The 17,669-nt window shown below is 39.3% G+C and overlaps 1 protein-coding gene across 1 annotated transcript; it reads left to right on the forward strand.

Moving 5' to 3' along the window:
• Window positions 1-12,956: 12,956 nt before the first annotated feature.
• On the forward strand, window positions 12,957-16,513 carry sdhaf2 (succinate dehydrogenase complex assembly factor 2). The gene is made up of 4 exons (XM_047581513.1): window positions 12,957-13,125; window positions 13,584-13,807; window positions 14,555-14,664; window positions 15,621-16,513. Exons 1-4 carry the CDS (start codon window positions 13,099-13,101, stop codon window positions 15,749-15,751), a joined length of 492 nt encoding a protein of 163 aa, XP_047437469.1. The 5' UTR covers window positions 12,957-13,098; the 3' UTR covers window positions 15,752-16,513.
• The last annotated feature ends 1,156 nt before the right edge of the window (window positions 16,514-17,669 follow it).

Raw genomic sequence — 17,669 nt, forward strand, 5'->3', positions numbered from 1 at the left:
GCAAAGGTTCCAGTGTAAATGGACAGATATTCTACCCTAACCTCTCTGGATTACTGCCAACAACTAAAGTATTGTTGAAGATAATGGTGCTGAGATTAAACGTCATACATTTTTGAAAATGGTCACATGGACGTTTTCAAGCATCTTTAAGACCTTATATAGTTGAAGAAGGTCTCCCATAGACAAGCCTCAAAAAGTACACAGTTTAAAGCATGCTTTTCTAAATACATAAATAAATAAATGGATAAAGTAAAATAAAGTTTCACATCTTATTTTGGAGGCATTACATGTTTGGTAGATGCTGGCACTTCATTTATATTTGAATACTGGTAAAAGCACTGTGGCATTGTCTTCCCCTAAACTTAGTAACACTACTATAGAAACAATGGGTGTTGACTCACTGCAAGATTAAAGGTCAGTGTGGGTTTGTGCCTTTTTGTCTCTGTATGTCTCTTTTAATATTAATGTGTCATTTTCTCCAAATATTTTTAGCAGCATTGTGAATTTAATTAATGCGTAAATAGGACTTTTTTTCAGAACTGCACACGCCCCATACTTCTCCATATCACTGTGCACTGTTTTGTCTTTTTTTAGAGCACAGAGACTCAAGTGACATGCAGTGTACAAGTAATGCATCAAATTCTCAGGAAGTTTTCTATGGTTTTCTGTGGTTTGTCACACAATTAACCACAGTGGGGCCAGTCAGCTTGCACACCAAAAATAAAGCATGGATCCGACAGCGATGTGATTTGAGTGTGAAAACTTCTATATACATGCTGTAGAAGAGTCCTTGGGCTTTTATTGCTGTGGCTGCGCCACTTTGAAATGCATTTCTTACATAACAAACTTTAAAATCTGCTCCCTAATACACATAGCTGATACAGCATTGAGTGGAAACACTGCTTCAGGAGCTGTCTCGAGCTAAGGCATCCAGTAGGAGAACACTTTCCCACAAGAACCTAATGGCCTGTTACATCATCAGTCATTTACTAGGATGTCTGGAGCTCGATATTGATAGATGAATGGAGTCTTTGACAAGGGCACCATTTTGAAAAATAGAGTTTTCCTGCACTTATGATATAAACATCCTTTGGCAAAGTTCCAAACAAGAAGCCACTTCATACAGTATCTATACTGGAGGCAGTCTGCTCCTCTCTAGAGCTACAGCCACACTTACCTCAAATGTTAGTTTTGTATAGATAACAACAGTGATTCTACATTTTGCCTATACTCACTGGGTTGAATACAGGTATTTCGAATGAAATCTATATAAAACGAGTAAATTACTGATCTGCTGTCCTCTGTGTATGAGTATTTAAGGGGTTTATCATAGCACCCTTGTAAAGCTGAGGAATGGGTGGCTATTGGTCTTTGTCAGTCACATGAATGACGCCCACCGTCGCCATTTTGAACGGTTACCGGAGTATAAACAAAATAGGAGCAGACGACAGGGGAGGTTAAACTGAAGATGAAAAATGGAAAAACAGACAAAAAACGAGCAGATACCGAGACAAACTCAGCAAAGATGCCAGGGACAGGTATTTGGCCAAGTTGCTCATTATAAATAATATCGATAGGTTTGACCTGAGGCAAACAGCCGGATGTGAAAATACGTGAACCCACTGACACAGCATCCAAGTTCCGGCGAAAAGAAAAATAAAACAAGTCACAAAAGTTGATGCTGATTATCGTAATGATACTGTAATGATCACGGCATAATTTTCAGTTTGCATTACTATCATATGTAGTTTGTTGTTCTCTAAATCTTACTTTTCCTGTGTTAAAACAGGTTCAAATGCAATAACACTGCTCACTCAGACATTGCAACAAAAACACAAAACCCTGCTTCATCCTGTTGTTTACCCATCAAAATGGTGCTAATGACTCAAAATGCACTGTGGCTTTGCGAGTGTGACGTGACCTGACAAAGACTGACTGCTGTTTATTTTCAGTTTTGATGATGTTTAAGTTAGATACTCTGAAGATTAATAATATTGCAAAAAATGTCATTGAAAAAGTGGGCGAACCCACACGATTCGTAAAGGGAGGTTTTCAACTTGACCCGTGTCTCTGGCCATCTCCATCTTGGCTACCTAACTCCTGGCTAAAGTTCAGGGGTGAAGAGCTGAACCCACTTTAAACCTTCATATCATTCAAACTGCTGATATGGCAATCTACATAAAAACTAAATCCATTTTTGTAGTGACTCAAATGGTCGTTAGAGGAACTGCAGTTTGTGACAAAGTACATTGGCTTATAGCCCCGGAAGCTGCGACTCTACATACACAGAGATGGCATTTAGCTCTTTGAATCAATTACTTTGATATTTACTATTCCATATTTAACCACATTTAATTCCAACATTCATAACGTAGTTTTTTATATTCCAAGTTACGCTTGGGCTCGATGCCCCACTTAATAACAACAAATGTCAAACAAAGGCCTAAAATATGCACAAACACTGGAGACAAAATGAGGCCTCAGTGTGTGTACATTGGTATGAAAGCAAATGTGGGAGACAACGGGGAAGCGATTTTGCTGCACTGAGCAGTTTTGCAGGGCCAAGGTCAAGGTCACAGCAGGCTTTCTTCCCGCCAGAGGCAGAGGTAACCTGAACCAACACTGCAACACAAGAGAGCAGTCACATCTCCAGCCTGGGTGTGAAATGAAAAATGTTTGCCCTTGCAATAGTGTGAACGTCAGATCAGGGGAAACATGCACATGCAACACATGCAACATGCACGGGAGGAATCATACAAAGCAGAGAGGCATAACTATTTTCATTTACACAGCGTTCTAAATCGTTATTTTCAATTAATCTCAGACTGATGTAAACAACATAAAAACAATGACTTCTGGTCTGTGGCAAAGTAGAAGCATCGATCAAAATAATGGACTATACAGTACACAGCAGAATATCACTGTAAATGTACTAATACTAACAAGTAATTCATTTATGAGATTCTGTTTATAACAAAACCTCCACATACAAGCGATTTACTTTTATGGTCATTTTATCAAAGTGAGGCGATACCAGAAGGCTTTATGTGGCTTTTGAAACGTGACAGGCCTTCATTAATCATGCTTTCTCCATACTTTCTGTAAATTATTTGAATTTCACAGATCTGGAGAGAATGTATTGGCATTCAACAAGCCTCCAAGCATTTAAACTCAGGCTGCTACAGTTGGTCTGACGCCACCGAGCCAGCCAAGTTCATTCCTAAGTGCAGTGTCCAGTAACACGTCATGCTCGACAGGTTCCTCTCTACCTCCGTATGTGATCTCATTCTAATTAGCTCGAGTCAATTCTCAGGCTACAGCCAGCTTCACTTCTGGGGGCATCTTATTAGGCTTCTTAGGTAATTAAAAAAGGCAAAGATTTCCTGTGTCCTGTGTCGCTGGTTACAGTCCAACTTGCAACTTGCAAGTTTATACTTGTCCTAAAGTTTATAACTACTACAAAGGCTTTATTTGTGTTATTTGCCCTACAACATGTTAGCTTGCTTGCCAACAGGGCAAAAAGGATATTTAGTCTCATTTGATCTCCATCTGACTGTTAACCTGCATTCAACCTAAATGTGTTTGGCCAATATCAATCTGACCACAAAACTAGAGTTGTCCTTACTTAAACCAGCTGTTCTACTATCACAGGCGTGCGAATGAAAGTTAAAAGTTTTGGAGATGGAGGCTGCTGATGAAACCATGAATAACCCCAGGTAAATTAGTGGGCCGTTTCACCGGGGATTTTGACTGCAGAATGACTCACGTTGTATTTTCCTGCCCTGAGGAGGCATGCAGAGCAACAGTCAGAAACACTTTAACAGAAAGGCGCTCCTGTGTGTAAAACTCCAGTCAGTTTGTCCCCTGCATTTGCTGCCTCTTAGGGAAGATCTACAGCAGTAACACAAACTGGCAGATAAGTCTCAACAGTTTAGAAATTGCCACAATAATGAAAGCCTCAGCCTCACTGCTATTTGGCCTTGGCAAGCAAGAAAAAGAAAAAGAAAAAAAAAAAAACTAAATAAAATAAGCTCTATTATACAAACCAGAGCATATTTCCAAACTATTCATATCAACATTTAGCTTCTGGTATTCCTCTTTCATAACACAGCTAATGGCCGTTGGTTAATGGCGGTGTCTTAGTGTTACTCTCAACAATCATTTAGCCGACAACTGACGTGGTGGAGGCTTATTACTGAAGAGATACAGTTTAGACTTGTTCATTTTTTTTCTGTGACAGCAGGTTACAGAAAACAGAAGTAAGCTTGAGAGAGACTGCCAAAGAACAAGTTGTCATAAGAAGAGGATGGAGCCGTTGTTTAGACAGGGGCATCCTGGTCTCGAGATCACAGCGTCTCAGCGGCGAAGAAAGAAGCCAGACGCCCATTAATATCTTTAGGTTATTCTCAGCTGTTCTTTGTTTGCATTGGTTTGTGATAAATGGAAAAAGCTGACACTTAGGTTTCACTGATGTTGTATATAAACTTTGTGACCGTGAGAAGAAAACTTTTTAAACATTTAAGTGGCTATTAGTCATGAGCAGTAGTCACTAGTCTCATGCAACAAATTTCCTAGGGGCGATGTTAAAGTCTTTCTGAAAAACCAATGATATGATCTCACGTGCCTTCTTTGTGAAATCCAATTTTTTTTTTTTTACTACTTAATACTGCACTTTATTAAAGAGGATGACTATTACGTGTATGTGATGTAGTTTACTCCAAAATTGGAGCCCAAAATTAGGATCTAAGCTCTCAAATTTAATTTTAAAGTGTTAGCTAGCGTCTGTCCTAGCATTGACAAAAACTAGCCTATTCAAATGTGGATGACTCATACTGCACTCCAGAGCGAATACTAATTTTACATCCAGTGGAAAACTTTTCTGAATTTTGGCTGGTGGTCTCCCTAGCTCTGTCTTGTTTCATTTATTTATGTATTTATTTTATTTTCTGCAGGGGTACTGCAGTTAATATCAAACCTGGATTATTATGAACGTACTTTCACAATAACTATTTTGAGAAATGTGTCTGTATGAACACACCACACTGTGTTGTCAGATAACTTTAAAAACTTGTGATTCTAGCTTTTCAGGCCAATGTTAGCTAGAATGCTATGTAGACAGATATTTAATGGTTTAAATCTCACCTCCAGCTCTTGCTGTAGACACTCTGTAGAAGCCTCCAGTTTAGTTTTTTAATGTGAAGACACACCAAGGCCCTTTCGTCTTCTTCTTGGTTTGAGTTGGCAAACCAGCTTGCAGGTGCAATACTGCCTCCTATCAGACTGGAGCATGAATCTTTATATTTACTGCAAGTTGTTGCAACTCAATCTCTGTTTTGTTTACATCCTTTGCCCCGTGTTACCCTATTATATTCAAGTCACGTTTTAAGATTGCTTAAATGTGCAGTGCAGTCTGATCATTTGTTCTTGCCATTTATTCATTTTATATCAAATAAATAGATAGATACAAGTTTCCATAATATCTGACTGGCCTCTGAAGAGTTTGGGGTTTCTTGCTATGCATACAAAGATTTTTCTGTCTTTAAATACGTAATTCAACTCATCATTTGAAGTCAAAAGATCTAGAGTTAGAAGAGCCTGTGTTGAGATTCATTTGAACAGCAACTTCTTTTTCCAAGAGATGACATGTAGATTCATAAATTCAAGGGGCAAAGTCAGGGAGGACAGTCAGAGAAGAGGATGGGAGTAAAGCGAAGAAAGAAAGGAAAGTTAGGTCATTAATCTAGATGGCTGGTGCTCAGCGTGGTGTTACCCCCAGGGAGCAGTCATTTCGTAGTGATGCCATCCGCCAGACTCCAAAAGATGAGTCATCGTGGACCCAAGTAACTAACAGGGCAAATTACATTCACACATGGTCTGGCAAAGCAGCACCCGGTCCTTGGTGAGGCACAAACTTGGCTGCAGTCAGTCAAAACTTTCATTCGGTTGGCAGCTTTTGTCTCGCAGGTGTCCTCTGTTCAAATGCGTCTTTCACCCCATGTGTTGCCTAACTGGTACCTCTGTGCACTCTCCCCAACTTATAAACACATGGACGTGTGTGCACATGAACGTGATGCATGTGTGAGTGTACAGTACATGCCCTGCCCAAGAGTGAGCCTGTCGCCCTAAAGGACGGCCTTTGGAGCCCACGACATCTCCTCTCACCCTGTCAGACGCCGCTCAGCTGTTGTCTATGCAGCTTCTTAACGGTCTGGGGAGCAATGTACCGTCCTGTCCCTCCTCAGTTCACCAACACATCCTGATGAACCAACTAGGGTCAAAGGTCAGCGTAGAGCCCACAGCTAGTACCAGAATGGTCACTCTGAAAAAGTTTCCTTGTCCCCTCTCCACTTTTACTGATATTCAAAAGCGAGTTTACAAAGTTGGGGAATAGGAAACCTCTCTGTTGTTTTTAAACACCATACTGACACAGTGAGTTTTCACGTTATTACATGGCAGCATTGTGGGCTTCAGCTTGGAGTGTTCATTGTAGTCTGAATCTGAAAACAGTCGGGTTGGGTGAAAGGATTGTTTATTGCACAAAGTGTGTATGTGACTCAAAGAGGCTGCTTTAAAAGTGCCTGGCCTAAATATTAATAACTCTTCGTCTGCAGGCCAGGCTGCCAACACGTCTGTGTAGTTAACTCTGTGCAACAGCTGCCTTCCTACAGCTTAATTTCTAATCAAACACAACACTATGAATTACATTATATAATAATATTAATGTTCTCTTAATTAATAATGCTGCTGTTGCATTATCAATTAAAAACACATTAATATTATTATATAATATAATATCATTATAATATTATTATTATCGTGATGGCAAACATTGAATATGTGCAACGCAAGATCAGACAGTCATGGTAGCTGCACCTATACCTTGAGCTAAATGCAAATGCAGCATCCTAATACAGTATATTAAGAAAGACAATGATAACATGCTGATATTAACGATGCGATGATGTAAAGTGGAGCCATATTACTGAAATACAAATGAATGTCAGCATAAGATTAAAATTGGAAGCATGACGAAAAATCATTAGGGTTCATTTTCCGGACATCATTAATGTTTGTACAACATTTTATGGGTGCCATCTCACAGTTAATGAGACATTAAAGCATGAACCAAAGCAGAGGCTCAGTGTACCAACAAATGAGCTGTGCCATCATACAGAGAACTGGTTTGGTTCTTGTTCTTGGACCAGTTTGTATTAAGAGAGAAACAATCGGTCTGAAGCAATGACACGTTTTGATCGCGGCACCAGTTCCATGCTCCAGTTGGTAGGCTCCTAAACCTTTGCTAAAAGCCTTTGTCAACTCACCAACAAGTTCTGCAGGTAGTATAGTCTCAAAATCCTGTAAGCACTAAGGCATGATACCAGCCGACTGAGACAGAAAAAGATAGAGTATAAGATATAGATGACACATGTTACATGTAAGTTTGATAATGAATATAAATAAGATGACCCAAATTTCTCTTGGATTCCTGTTCAGATCCGACTGAGGTCCAGTTTTCACTTAGGTTGTTGTTCAAAAAATCCCAGAGGTCTCTGGATCACTGTTTAACAAGAGCTAACATTAACTAATTCATAAAGAAAGGTTAAAGGGACGGTCAGCGCTGAAAAATGTACGAGAACAGACACATTCATACCGTCTGATAATCTCTATGTCCCTGTTTTATCAGAAAATATTTACCAGTTCCTGGTGGCAGCCTATTTTAACCCACTTAATGTACAGTATGCTGTTTCTATGTGAGAATGAAGACACCCCATAGAGTAGAGCAGTGGTCACTCCACGCAACTAATCCATGCTACAGGTTAAAGACACAAGTGAGTGAAAGAGGCACTACATCAAAGATGAAGCTGAGAATAAAACCCCATCCTGCGGTGGCCTTAATCCTTCAACACCTGCGATTTGAAGCACACTCCTTTGATGTTGTTGGATCAGCTGGAGAGAAAGAGACTTGATATGGCGAGAGAGAAATGGGCGGGTAATAGGCTGCTCATCGAACACAGGACTAAGCCGAACGTTAGTGTGAGAAATGTGCACGGAGAGCAAATGAACGTTTCTGTAACTGTTCGATTATATAACTCCAGTAAGACGCGCCGCTCCATCTCGCTGATGAAGCACTGGAGGCAACTGCTGACTGGTTATCTAGTGGTGTCTGGAAGCTGTGATATATAAAATTCAAAACCAGCAGCAATTCATAAAGACACTAAGTTTTTTTCTGGCGGCTTGGAACGTTATTTTATACACATCCCTCCTTGATCCAGACGTCCTCACGCTGAACGGACCCCCCACAACACAAAAAAGCCTCCTCAGGCGCTGTTGCAAGGACATCATTAATAATTGTGCTTTTAGCTATTGCTTCTGATGTTTAATTATGCTGCTTATTATTTATGCTTTGTGGCAAACGGGCTTCAGTAAAGATTATATTGAGGAGTCAGTGTACACTCTTAAATTACCCTATCAATGCCCTGTGAATAAAAACGGACCAATTTATACCAGTACCTCTCGGTATATCACCCCCTTTGAAGATGTAGCAAATTCCATGAGTCCAAAACAAAGGAAAACCTATTAATTTATGACCAAAGTCAAAATAGGTCCAAATTTGCCAAATGACTAATAATTGAAATCATTTTTAAGCAAACTGTATTATATTTGTCTGAACAAGGCCGGTAGTATAATGACGTCACTTGTGGATAGGGAATTAGTCACTGTTTTCTGATGGTTAATACATGAAACGATCATTCATTCAACAAAGAAAAGGACTGTCAGATGAATAGCAATCAACAATAGCTGACGATAATACTCAAACAATCCAGCAATCTAGGCTACCACACAATGGCACAACATCATAAGGGACAGAGGAGGGATGGTCGAGCCCAGGGCAGCCTGCTCTGCCTCTACCGGCCAATTTCTCTGTCCAGCAGCAGCGAAACTAAAGGGACAAAATAAGCGCAACGGACAACGCGGGGGAGAAGGAGGACAGATCCTGTGGTTTTTATATAACACACAGGAAACACGGACACCGAAAAGAGCAAAAGATATGCAAAATGTAATGTGTACAGATGGATGAATTCACTATGATAACACATCCTTGCTCACAGCATAAACATTTAATATGTATTTAGCACATTTTTAAGCATATGTGTCAAGAGTCTAAGGTAACATCCTCAGTTTGAGTGGCAAGTCCATCATCCTCAACCCAGAGATATTTAAATCCTTATAAAATGAAAAAAGGACCAGATCAAGCCAACGCCATCTTAATTCAGTATAAAAATAATTCTAACCAATAATATATTCCCTTTTAATTCAGCTGACAATAGCTATGTGATGCAATTCACATGACATAAATGACTGGGTCCAAAATTTGACATTTTACTTAAAAAAAATGCCAATTTAACCATTCATCGATACTGTTGTGGATTTATTTTATGTCAGTTCCACTAATCAATTATCTGACAACTTGTTTCAGCCATTGAGTGGAAATCCGGTGATTGATTTCCACACAGATTCAAATCTATATTCCAGCCACAAGATAAAGTTGTTTTCCTCAAGACAAACAATACAGTAACCGTTATCATCCCACTATTAAAGTAGCAGTTGGCTATTGATAAGGTCGATCAATAAACATGTTATTTGTCCCCTGTGCCTCTGCTCCGGTGAAACCTCAGTGCATGTACCACTCCTTGTTCCAGCGTATTGTTCTGAAGCGAGCGTGTTGGGGGGTTGGGAATGAACAAACAGGGTGTGGCTTCACTGTTGTCATGGCAACAGAGTTATCACTTCTTTGAACCACCTCCGCCAGTCACTGGGTGGAGATGAGAAACTCGCCAATATCAGTGAGCTATATGTGCAGGCAGCATGCCATCATGAATGCCTGTTTGTTAAGCGTTTCAAATATACTGTCACGGGCAGAGTCTGTACCACTGTGCATGCATGTCACGCCTGATGTGCCATTACAAAGTACAGAGCTGAGTGGCTATACATGGACGAGCCAGTGATCAGTGGCTTTCCATGCGCTTCTTATGTGCAGCCCAGTAATAGCTTGGGATAAAACCTATTCCAAGTGACGGAGTGATAGCCTCTCTTGCTCCTCGGAGTTCAAGCGAGCATCACCCATCAGTTATACCAGCAGCGATGTGGCAATAGTGCTGTGCAGCAATATCTGCCTTAATAGGCAGCCACTGTTATAAAACACAAGGTTACATGACATTACTGGGCTTCATAAACAGACAGCTCAACAGGCTCCGTGTGTGGCTGTGTGACGGTAAGGAGCGCCTGACCTGCAGACAACCCCACAGAGGAGGTTATAGGACATAAAGCAGAGGCGCTGATGTCTACATGCTGCTGTTCAATATCTTCAAGGCAACGCACACCTCATTATGTTACTGTGTAACATTATGTTACTGTGTAACTGTGTAATGCAAGTGGGGAACCAGGGAAAACCCAATAAAGCTTTTCATGTGTAAGATGTTTCTGCCCACAGAACATTTTAAACAGCATTAGGATGGAAAATACCTGAATATTCCAGGATAAATTAAAATGTCAACCCCATGCACTTCTATCAGCTGAAAGCGCACAATCAGCATTAGTTTGGTTTCATGAGCTTATTGCATTAGAAGATTACTGCCTTTCTTTAGAAGATTGCTCCCACACTTAATGTGCCTGATGAAAAACCTTTATCAAAGCACTTGGATCAATTCAGGATTAAACTTTAGACATCCAGGCAGAGTTTAAAAAGCCATATAAAGTTTTATGAGATTTGGGGATATTATACGCTAAATCACATACAACTATATATGGCCTTTTAAACTCTGCAAGTATTGCCATCTGGTGGTGAAATGCGGTACTACAAAAACTACTACTCTACCGTGCAATAAATGAGCCACATCAGGGATATTTCTGAAATTCAAGAATCGCCTATGTATTGTAAGAGAGGTGGAATACACATTTCTATAGATAATTACACCACATGAAGTAAATTTTAAGAAATCTAAAAACACCTAATAGCCTCAAAAGTTTTCTGCAATACAATGATAATAATATATTATATTTTATTATTTTTGCAGATAAACACACTTACATCAGGTAGGACGTAGCTTAACTTGTGGACAGGTGCTGGCACTAGAAGAAATATGGATTATAACAGGGGGACACCAATTACTGATAGTAAGTATCAAGTATAACAGTATATTCTTGTCACCTTTCCTGATAATAATCTGACTAAAAATCAAAGGAGAAATCATCCAACCATAGATAAGTGCATGGACATTTCACAGTGACAGTGATCCTTTACACAAAGAAACCATAACAAAAAGTGAGAACAAAGACAAAGAATCCAAATAATTTGACATAAAGATACATACATAAAGAAAATGAGTGACTTAGTGCTACCAAAGAACACCTTGCATATTTACTATCGAGTGCATTCAATATTATTTAAAATTATTTAAATAATAACACAACAAATTTTTCTGGATGATACAGAGTGAAGATCTACCACAGTATGTAGCACAGTATGCACAATATTACATTGTTAATCAGTCGTCTGTCATTTGAGTGTTGCATTTAAGTTCATTTCAATAGAAAATACATTTTAGAAGAGCATGCAGCCTGCAAACGAAGGAGCTGTATTTGGACACACCTCGTCCTTTGATAAAAACTATGACATGCATTATGTCACTGAGGTGAGAGGGCACTATGAGTGAAGTAGGTGGACACTGCCACCTACTGCCCCCTTGTGGAGTTGGCACTGCCTCAAGGTGAGGCAAACTTAATTTATTAATTTGTTTATTGTTGCTTTTGTCTGACATAATAAGAATATAGATATGGAATAATATTAAGTAGAAGAACATGCAGTGACCTCTGTTTTCACCAGGGGGCACTATAGCAATAATAAAAAAGCTTTGCTTCTCCAACACGACATGCCAGGTATCTGACCTTACTATTGAAGCAAGCTGTAGAAACAGTACTCCTCTAGTTTTTTCTTGCAAGTATTGTAGTTGGACAGTACCCAGTCAATTAATATGTGATTTTATAGCACACATAAGACAATAAAAGCTGTCTTATGCTTCTTAAAATTATATTATCATTTAACATCTAAATGATTGATTGTTTCACACTTTCTTATCATTGACAGTAACCTACTCATTGTAACAGTGGGGAAGTATTCATATACTTTCTTTTGTATCGTGTCAGTATTACAGATCAAGATGGGGATCAAGCTCATCATACAAACTCATTCATCTTAGGTTTTACCTGCACAAACATTTAAGGAGGCATCTAGCTTGACAAACCCTCATCATGCAGAACAGACAAGAATGAGGGATATACAATTGTTACCTGCAGAATATACGTTCATGCAGCAAATTGATTTGACATTTTGTAATTGAAAATAAAGACATGTTACACCCCTCTGCACCACCCTTTCGTCAACCTGCACACCCCAATATTTGACCTTAAACAGAAGTCAAGATCAGAAGAGACTGTTGGTAATTCTAACCCATTCTCCAAACTTTGAAATGTCACATTTATACACAGTTCAGGGTGAGATTTAATGCATTTTCCAACTCCAGAAATGCTTCTACAAAGCCTCTTCGTGGCTGCAGTTTGAAGGTGGCTACTATAACATTATACTCTATAACATCTCTCCATTAATCACATATTGGAACATGATATAGTTATTTCAGTTGTGTTAACAACAACTGGAAAAATGCAAAGTGGGTTTAGGTCATACATCATTCAAATGTATATTCAAAAATAATCCAAACCGTCAGAATCGCAATTTTCTTCTACAAAAGAACTACTCCCAAAAAATAAAATAATATAATATAATAATAACAAAGAAAAACGCTTACGGCAACATTTTTGGTCCTCGTGGCTCTCCTTACAACCCCTGTGGTACGAGCATTTCTTTGGAAGCGCGTCCACATACAGTCAATGCGTCCACGGCGGTGCTGTTTCCGGTGGGCGGTGCTAACTCAACGTGTATCGGTCCCAAAACCGGTGGAGGTCGCTGTCAAAACGTTTCCGGTGATAAAGCTCTGTTGTGAGTCTGTGTGAACGCCGCAAGGAAGAAGGTTAAAAATTAAAATGTTGTCTTCTGCTGCTGCAAGAAGAGTAAGTTATCCAGTTAAGGCTGTGTACATTTTTGGATGTTATCTGAAGCTGTAGTAATCCCATAGCTCACCGTCGACTTTTAAGGGATTTAACGCTAATTTAAATCGTTTAGTGTAATAATAGAATGCGGCAAAAACAAGTAATTTGTATTGTAACGTGACAGTTGTGTTTTATGATTGGGTCAGCGTTAGCTTAACAAGGTCTGGTAGGAGCAGACATTGCGTCTCTCCTGTTGGAGGACAGTTGTACAACCCAAACAGTTGTACAACAGGCCGGCGTGTGATGTTACGCAACTTCCCTCGGCGAAGCAAAACACTTGGATATTCTTTAGTCATAGCAAGACGTATGCTACATAGTTTGGTTCACTGCAAATTAAAACAACGAATTCTTTGACTCATGGCATGTCTTGTGTGATAAGGCACCAGTGCTAATCTGAAGTGTGTGTGTTTGTCACCCAGCTGGTAACAGGACTGTGCCAGGCAGCATGGAGGCCAGCGAGCGCAGGGCTGGTTTCATCTCGTGGTTACCGTGGAGACTCTCCTGATGACACCAAGGCGGACATGATTGAGATCCCTCTGCCTCCCTGGGAGGAGAAGCCGGGAGAGCCTACTGACATCAAGAGACGCCGACTTCTATATGAGAGTCGCAAGAGGGGCATGTTGGAGAACTGCATATTGCTCAGGTTGGGAAGCTGGACTCTTTCTGTCTTGCCTGCTGGCCGCCCAACCACACTGTTGATTTTTTGTCACCTTACATTTATAACAACTGTAGTTTTACTTCTTCTTTCAAGTCAACAGAGTCCATCAGGAAATGTCAGTCATTTTAGTGCAGGGGGCCACATATAACCCAATTTGATCGCAACATTGGATCAGTAATGTAACAGCATAATGCCGTGTTAAAAAAAAAGTAATAATAATAATAATAATCCACTTTGTCCATTTGTTTTAGTGCAAATAACATCCATCCATCCAACTGTCCTCTTACAAATCATTTTATGAACAACCTTTATGACCGACAGTGCAGACCTTGGTGGATAAGTTAGGAATTGGTGCTAACTTGAAGCAATGTCTGTGTAGGTGATGGGCCACAACAATCATAATCTTATTTCTGTGCATAATTTTTTGAGCTTCAGCTGTCGTCCAAAGAGTCAAAGAGTCACAGAGTTTGTGTAATAATAATTTAAAAAACAAACAAATGCGATCTGTTCTTACATTGAAGGCAGTCACAATCACATTTAAGTGTTTTAAAAAACAGACTTAAAGAAAATGTCAACCCGTCTTTTAAGCGCTTTAGAGCAGATGAACATGTTGTAAGCTGTAGCAGAAGTCTTTTTTGTGTAGTCCATACACAAGCGACTCAGATAATTACCTGGAACTTTCCATTTAGAGAGAGGACCTGGACTCTAATGAATTCTCCTTATCCCTTGTAGCCTTTTTGCAAAGCGATACTTGAACACAATGAGCGAGAATCAGCTGCAGCAGTATGACAGACTGATTAATGAACCAAGCAACGACTGGGACATCTACTACTGGGCGACAGGTGAGAGAATAGTTCTTCGTGTGTGAGTTTCTCCTTCGATGTGTAGTGCTGGCAGTGGGTTTTTGTAGGTTTTGCAAAGCCTTAAACACCTTACCTCCAACTCTTATTATTCTAGAGCTACTAATACTATGTTTCTCACATATTACTTACATCGTTAAGAGGAATTTGAATATGTATGAGTCACACTGCAAAGTGTTGGGAGATTTAAAATGTTCTTTATTTATGCGTATTGCAAATAATATAACTGACTTATTTTGGGTCAACAGCAACAAAGAAATCAGACGTGCTCATTTTATATCCAGCGGGTAACAAGAAAATGTGGAAAACTCCAGTAGGAATAATTATTATTCAACCTTGTTTATCTGTTGATGCTAAAATATTGAACAGCTCCGCTTACAAATTAACTTCAATTCTGTTGCTGTTTTTTGTTTCCTCTTTCTTTGGCCTGTGGCACTTCACCCTGGGAGCTCATTCGCTGCTCCAGGTTAATTCACCTATACTTTTTCTAATTTACTCTTAATTTGATTCAGTTGTTTTTCTGGTAAACTGAATTGGCGTGAGAATAAAACATCCATTTGGGAGAAACTCAGGACAAATGAAAGAAAATAGTTTCTGGCTGATACTGAGCACACAATTACGGTGCTTTTACTTTTTCATTGAAATTATTTCTAATTGATAAAGTAACCTTTTAAGGTCACACATTTTGTCTCTTACTTATAGGTCTGTCCTGTTTAATAGACAAAAAGCTGTTGAAATCAAGAATCTAATATCTTAGAGGTAATGTGTTGAACTAACCTACGTCACCCTTGCAGTGAAACATTCTCAGGTTGAAATAAACCAAGGTGATGTCTGAAGGGCTCCTTTCATCGTTCTGCAGTTTGCTTTTTCTCCAATTGGGATTTTAAAGAGGCTACACTGGATTATTGTTAAACCTGTTCCCTTTTTTTCTCTTACAGAAGCTCAGCCCACTCCTGAGGTCTACCAAGGAGAGGTCATGGATATGTTGAAGGAGTTTACTAAGAACCGTAACCAGGAACAGAGGCTGGATGCGCCAAGCTTGGAGTACCTGGAAAAAGAAAGCCAGTGAGGTCCTTGACCCTACCGACCTTCTCAGAGACTCATTAAAGGGGCGCCTTGAAGGAATCAGAGATCAGCCTCCTGTTGGAGGTGTTGCTACACCTGTACATGTACAAATATTGTGGACTCCAAAATATTTGGAATACACTGCTGTCTATTAATATCTTAAATACTGAAGCATGTGCGTGGTTATCATAGGGCAGAGATTCATGGACATTGATGCAATTCAACAGCACCGCATGGAAGGTGTTCTGAAAATTGTGTTAAGTGTATTATAAATATACCCACTTGTCAAAACATTAGGTACCCCAGTAAACATGTATGCTTTGTAATATAATAATATTGAATGTATAACAGTCCTGCGCTAAATCCCCGTCCACGACCCTTCGAATGTTCAGTTTTTGTTGGAACAGGGAAGGACGGTGGAAGTTTAACTGTATGATCATTTTGGAGGATGTCATTTGTGGTGTCGTTTAACTGGATTGAATATTATATGATATTTGGCCTAGTCCATTGACTAAGTTTCACATCAGTGCAACACAATGCAGTTCTAAAATATTAAATAAAATGATTTTATGTCATACCCTTCATGAAGCTAAGATTTAGTGCAGGACTTTTATTTGAATGCATTTATTTTCACTGGTACCTCATGAACTGAACAAGTGAGTATATGATTCAACTTCTCAGTATGTGAGAATCTGATGTGTACAATGACATCACTGTGCCTATCAATGACATTATGGGTTGCTTAATAAATGTCTTTGCTGTTTGATTCGTGGTTGTCACCCTTTACCACAGGATCGTATCACATGGCTGAAGGATGCCATGACTGATGGTTGGAAGAGAATATGTTACATAATGAAGGTTGTACTGCCTGCAGTGTCTGGTAACAGACACCAGATGGCAGCACATCACCTTCGTTTCCTTTTAAAATCAAGCACCTGCTGATCTTGTCTTGTCTGTGGCAAATCGCTCATCTGATATCACATATATCCTATTAACCTTATTTTCAATAATCATTTTTTAGCTGCTATATTTATTTTAATTTTATCTGCATTTCTTTATGTGAGAAATTGGGAAAAGCGAGTTGTAAGGTGCTTACAAATGATAATGTGCTCATTGTTATAAAATGACTTCATTTGGATAAATATTAGTGATATAGGCTGTATGTCTTTATAGCTTTTTTTAGATAATGTAACAATGGCATGCTGGGTTTCCAATTAAACCATACATTGTTGCATAAAACCATGTAAACAAGGTTATTTGTCCTCTCCAGCACGGGAGCAGCACGTGCTGACTCTGGTGGAACATTTTTTTTGTCCGGTTGTGTGTCATGTCGATTCAGTGGAACCTTGTACTGAGTGCAGAAGGGAAGTGCCCTCTGGTCAGGAGATGTGCACAGAATCTCTAAACAGATGACAAGTCTGCTTGTGTACGTCCATGGAATCACAATGTTCGCATCAGCTGCAGCCATGGCTGTGTCATAGACAAGACAAATGTTTATTTTCATTCTGTGGCTCATTTATTTAGACAGCGGAACATGTTAAGTAAGAAGGATGATCTTATTTCTTTGTGTGTTTTCAGTTTCTCTCAAAATAGCCTGAGATGATGTCAGAAGGGTTCCCCTCTGTGTGTGCTTCGCTCTTCCGCCATCTGTCTCATCATTTATCTAAATGTGAGGTGGAAATAATATTAAATTCTCAAGTAATCAGGAGTAAACTGTTATACTTCAGGGTATGAATGATACACAAACCTGTGTTTAAACCCTTCAGCATAATGATTCATGTGATTTAACAGTATTTAGTTACTGTCATGTTTTAAATTAATAAACATGCTAGGCTTATTATGAATCACTAAAGATTAAATCAATTGACAATCCCACCTTTTTGGCTCCTCACTTACAGAAAGAGCAATGACTATTGGAGACC

This window comes from Mugil cephalus, chromosome 3 (genome assembly GCF_022458985.1).
Source record: "Mugil cephalus isolate CIBA_MC_2020 chromosome 3, CIBA_Mcephalus_1.1, whole genome shotgun sequence".
In the NCBI taxonomy this organism is placed as follows: Eukaryota; Metazoa; Chordata; class Actinopteri; order Mugiliformes; family Mugilidae; genus Mugil; species Mugil cephalus.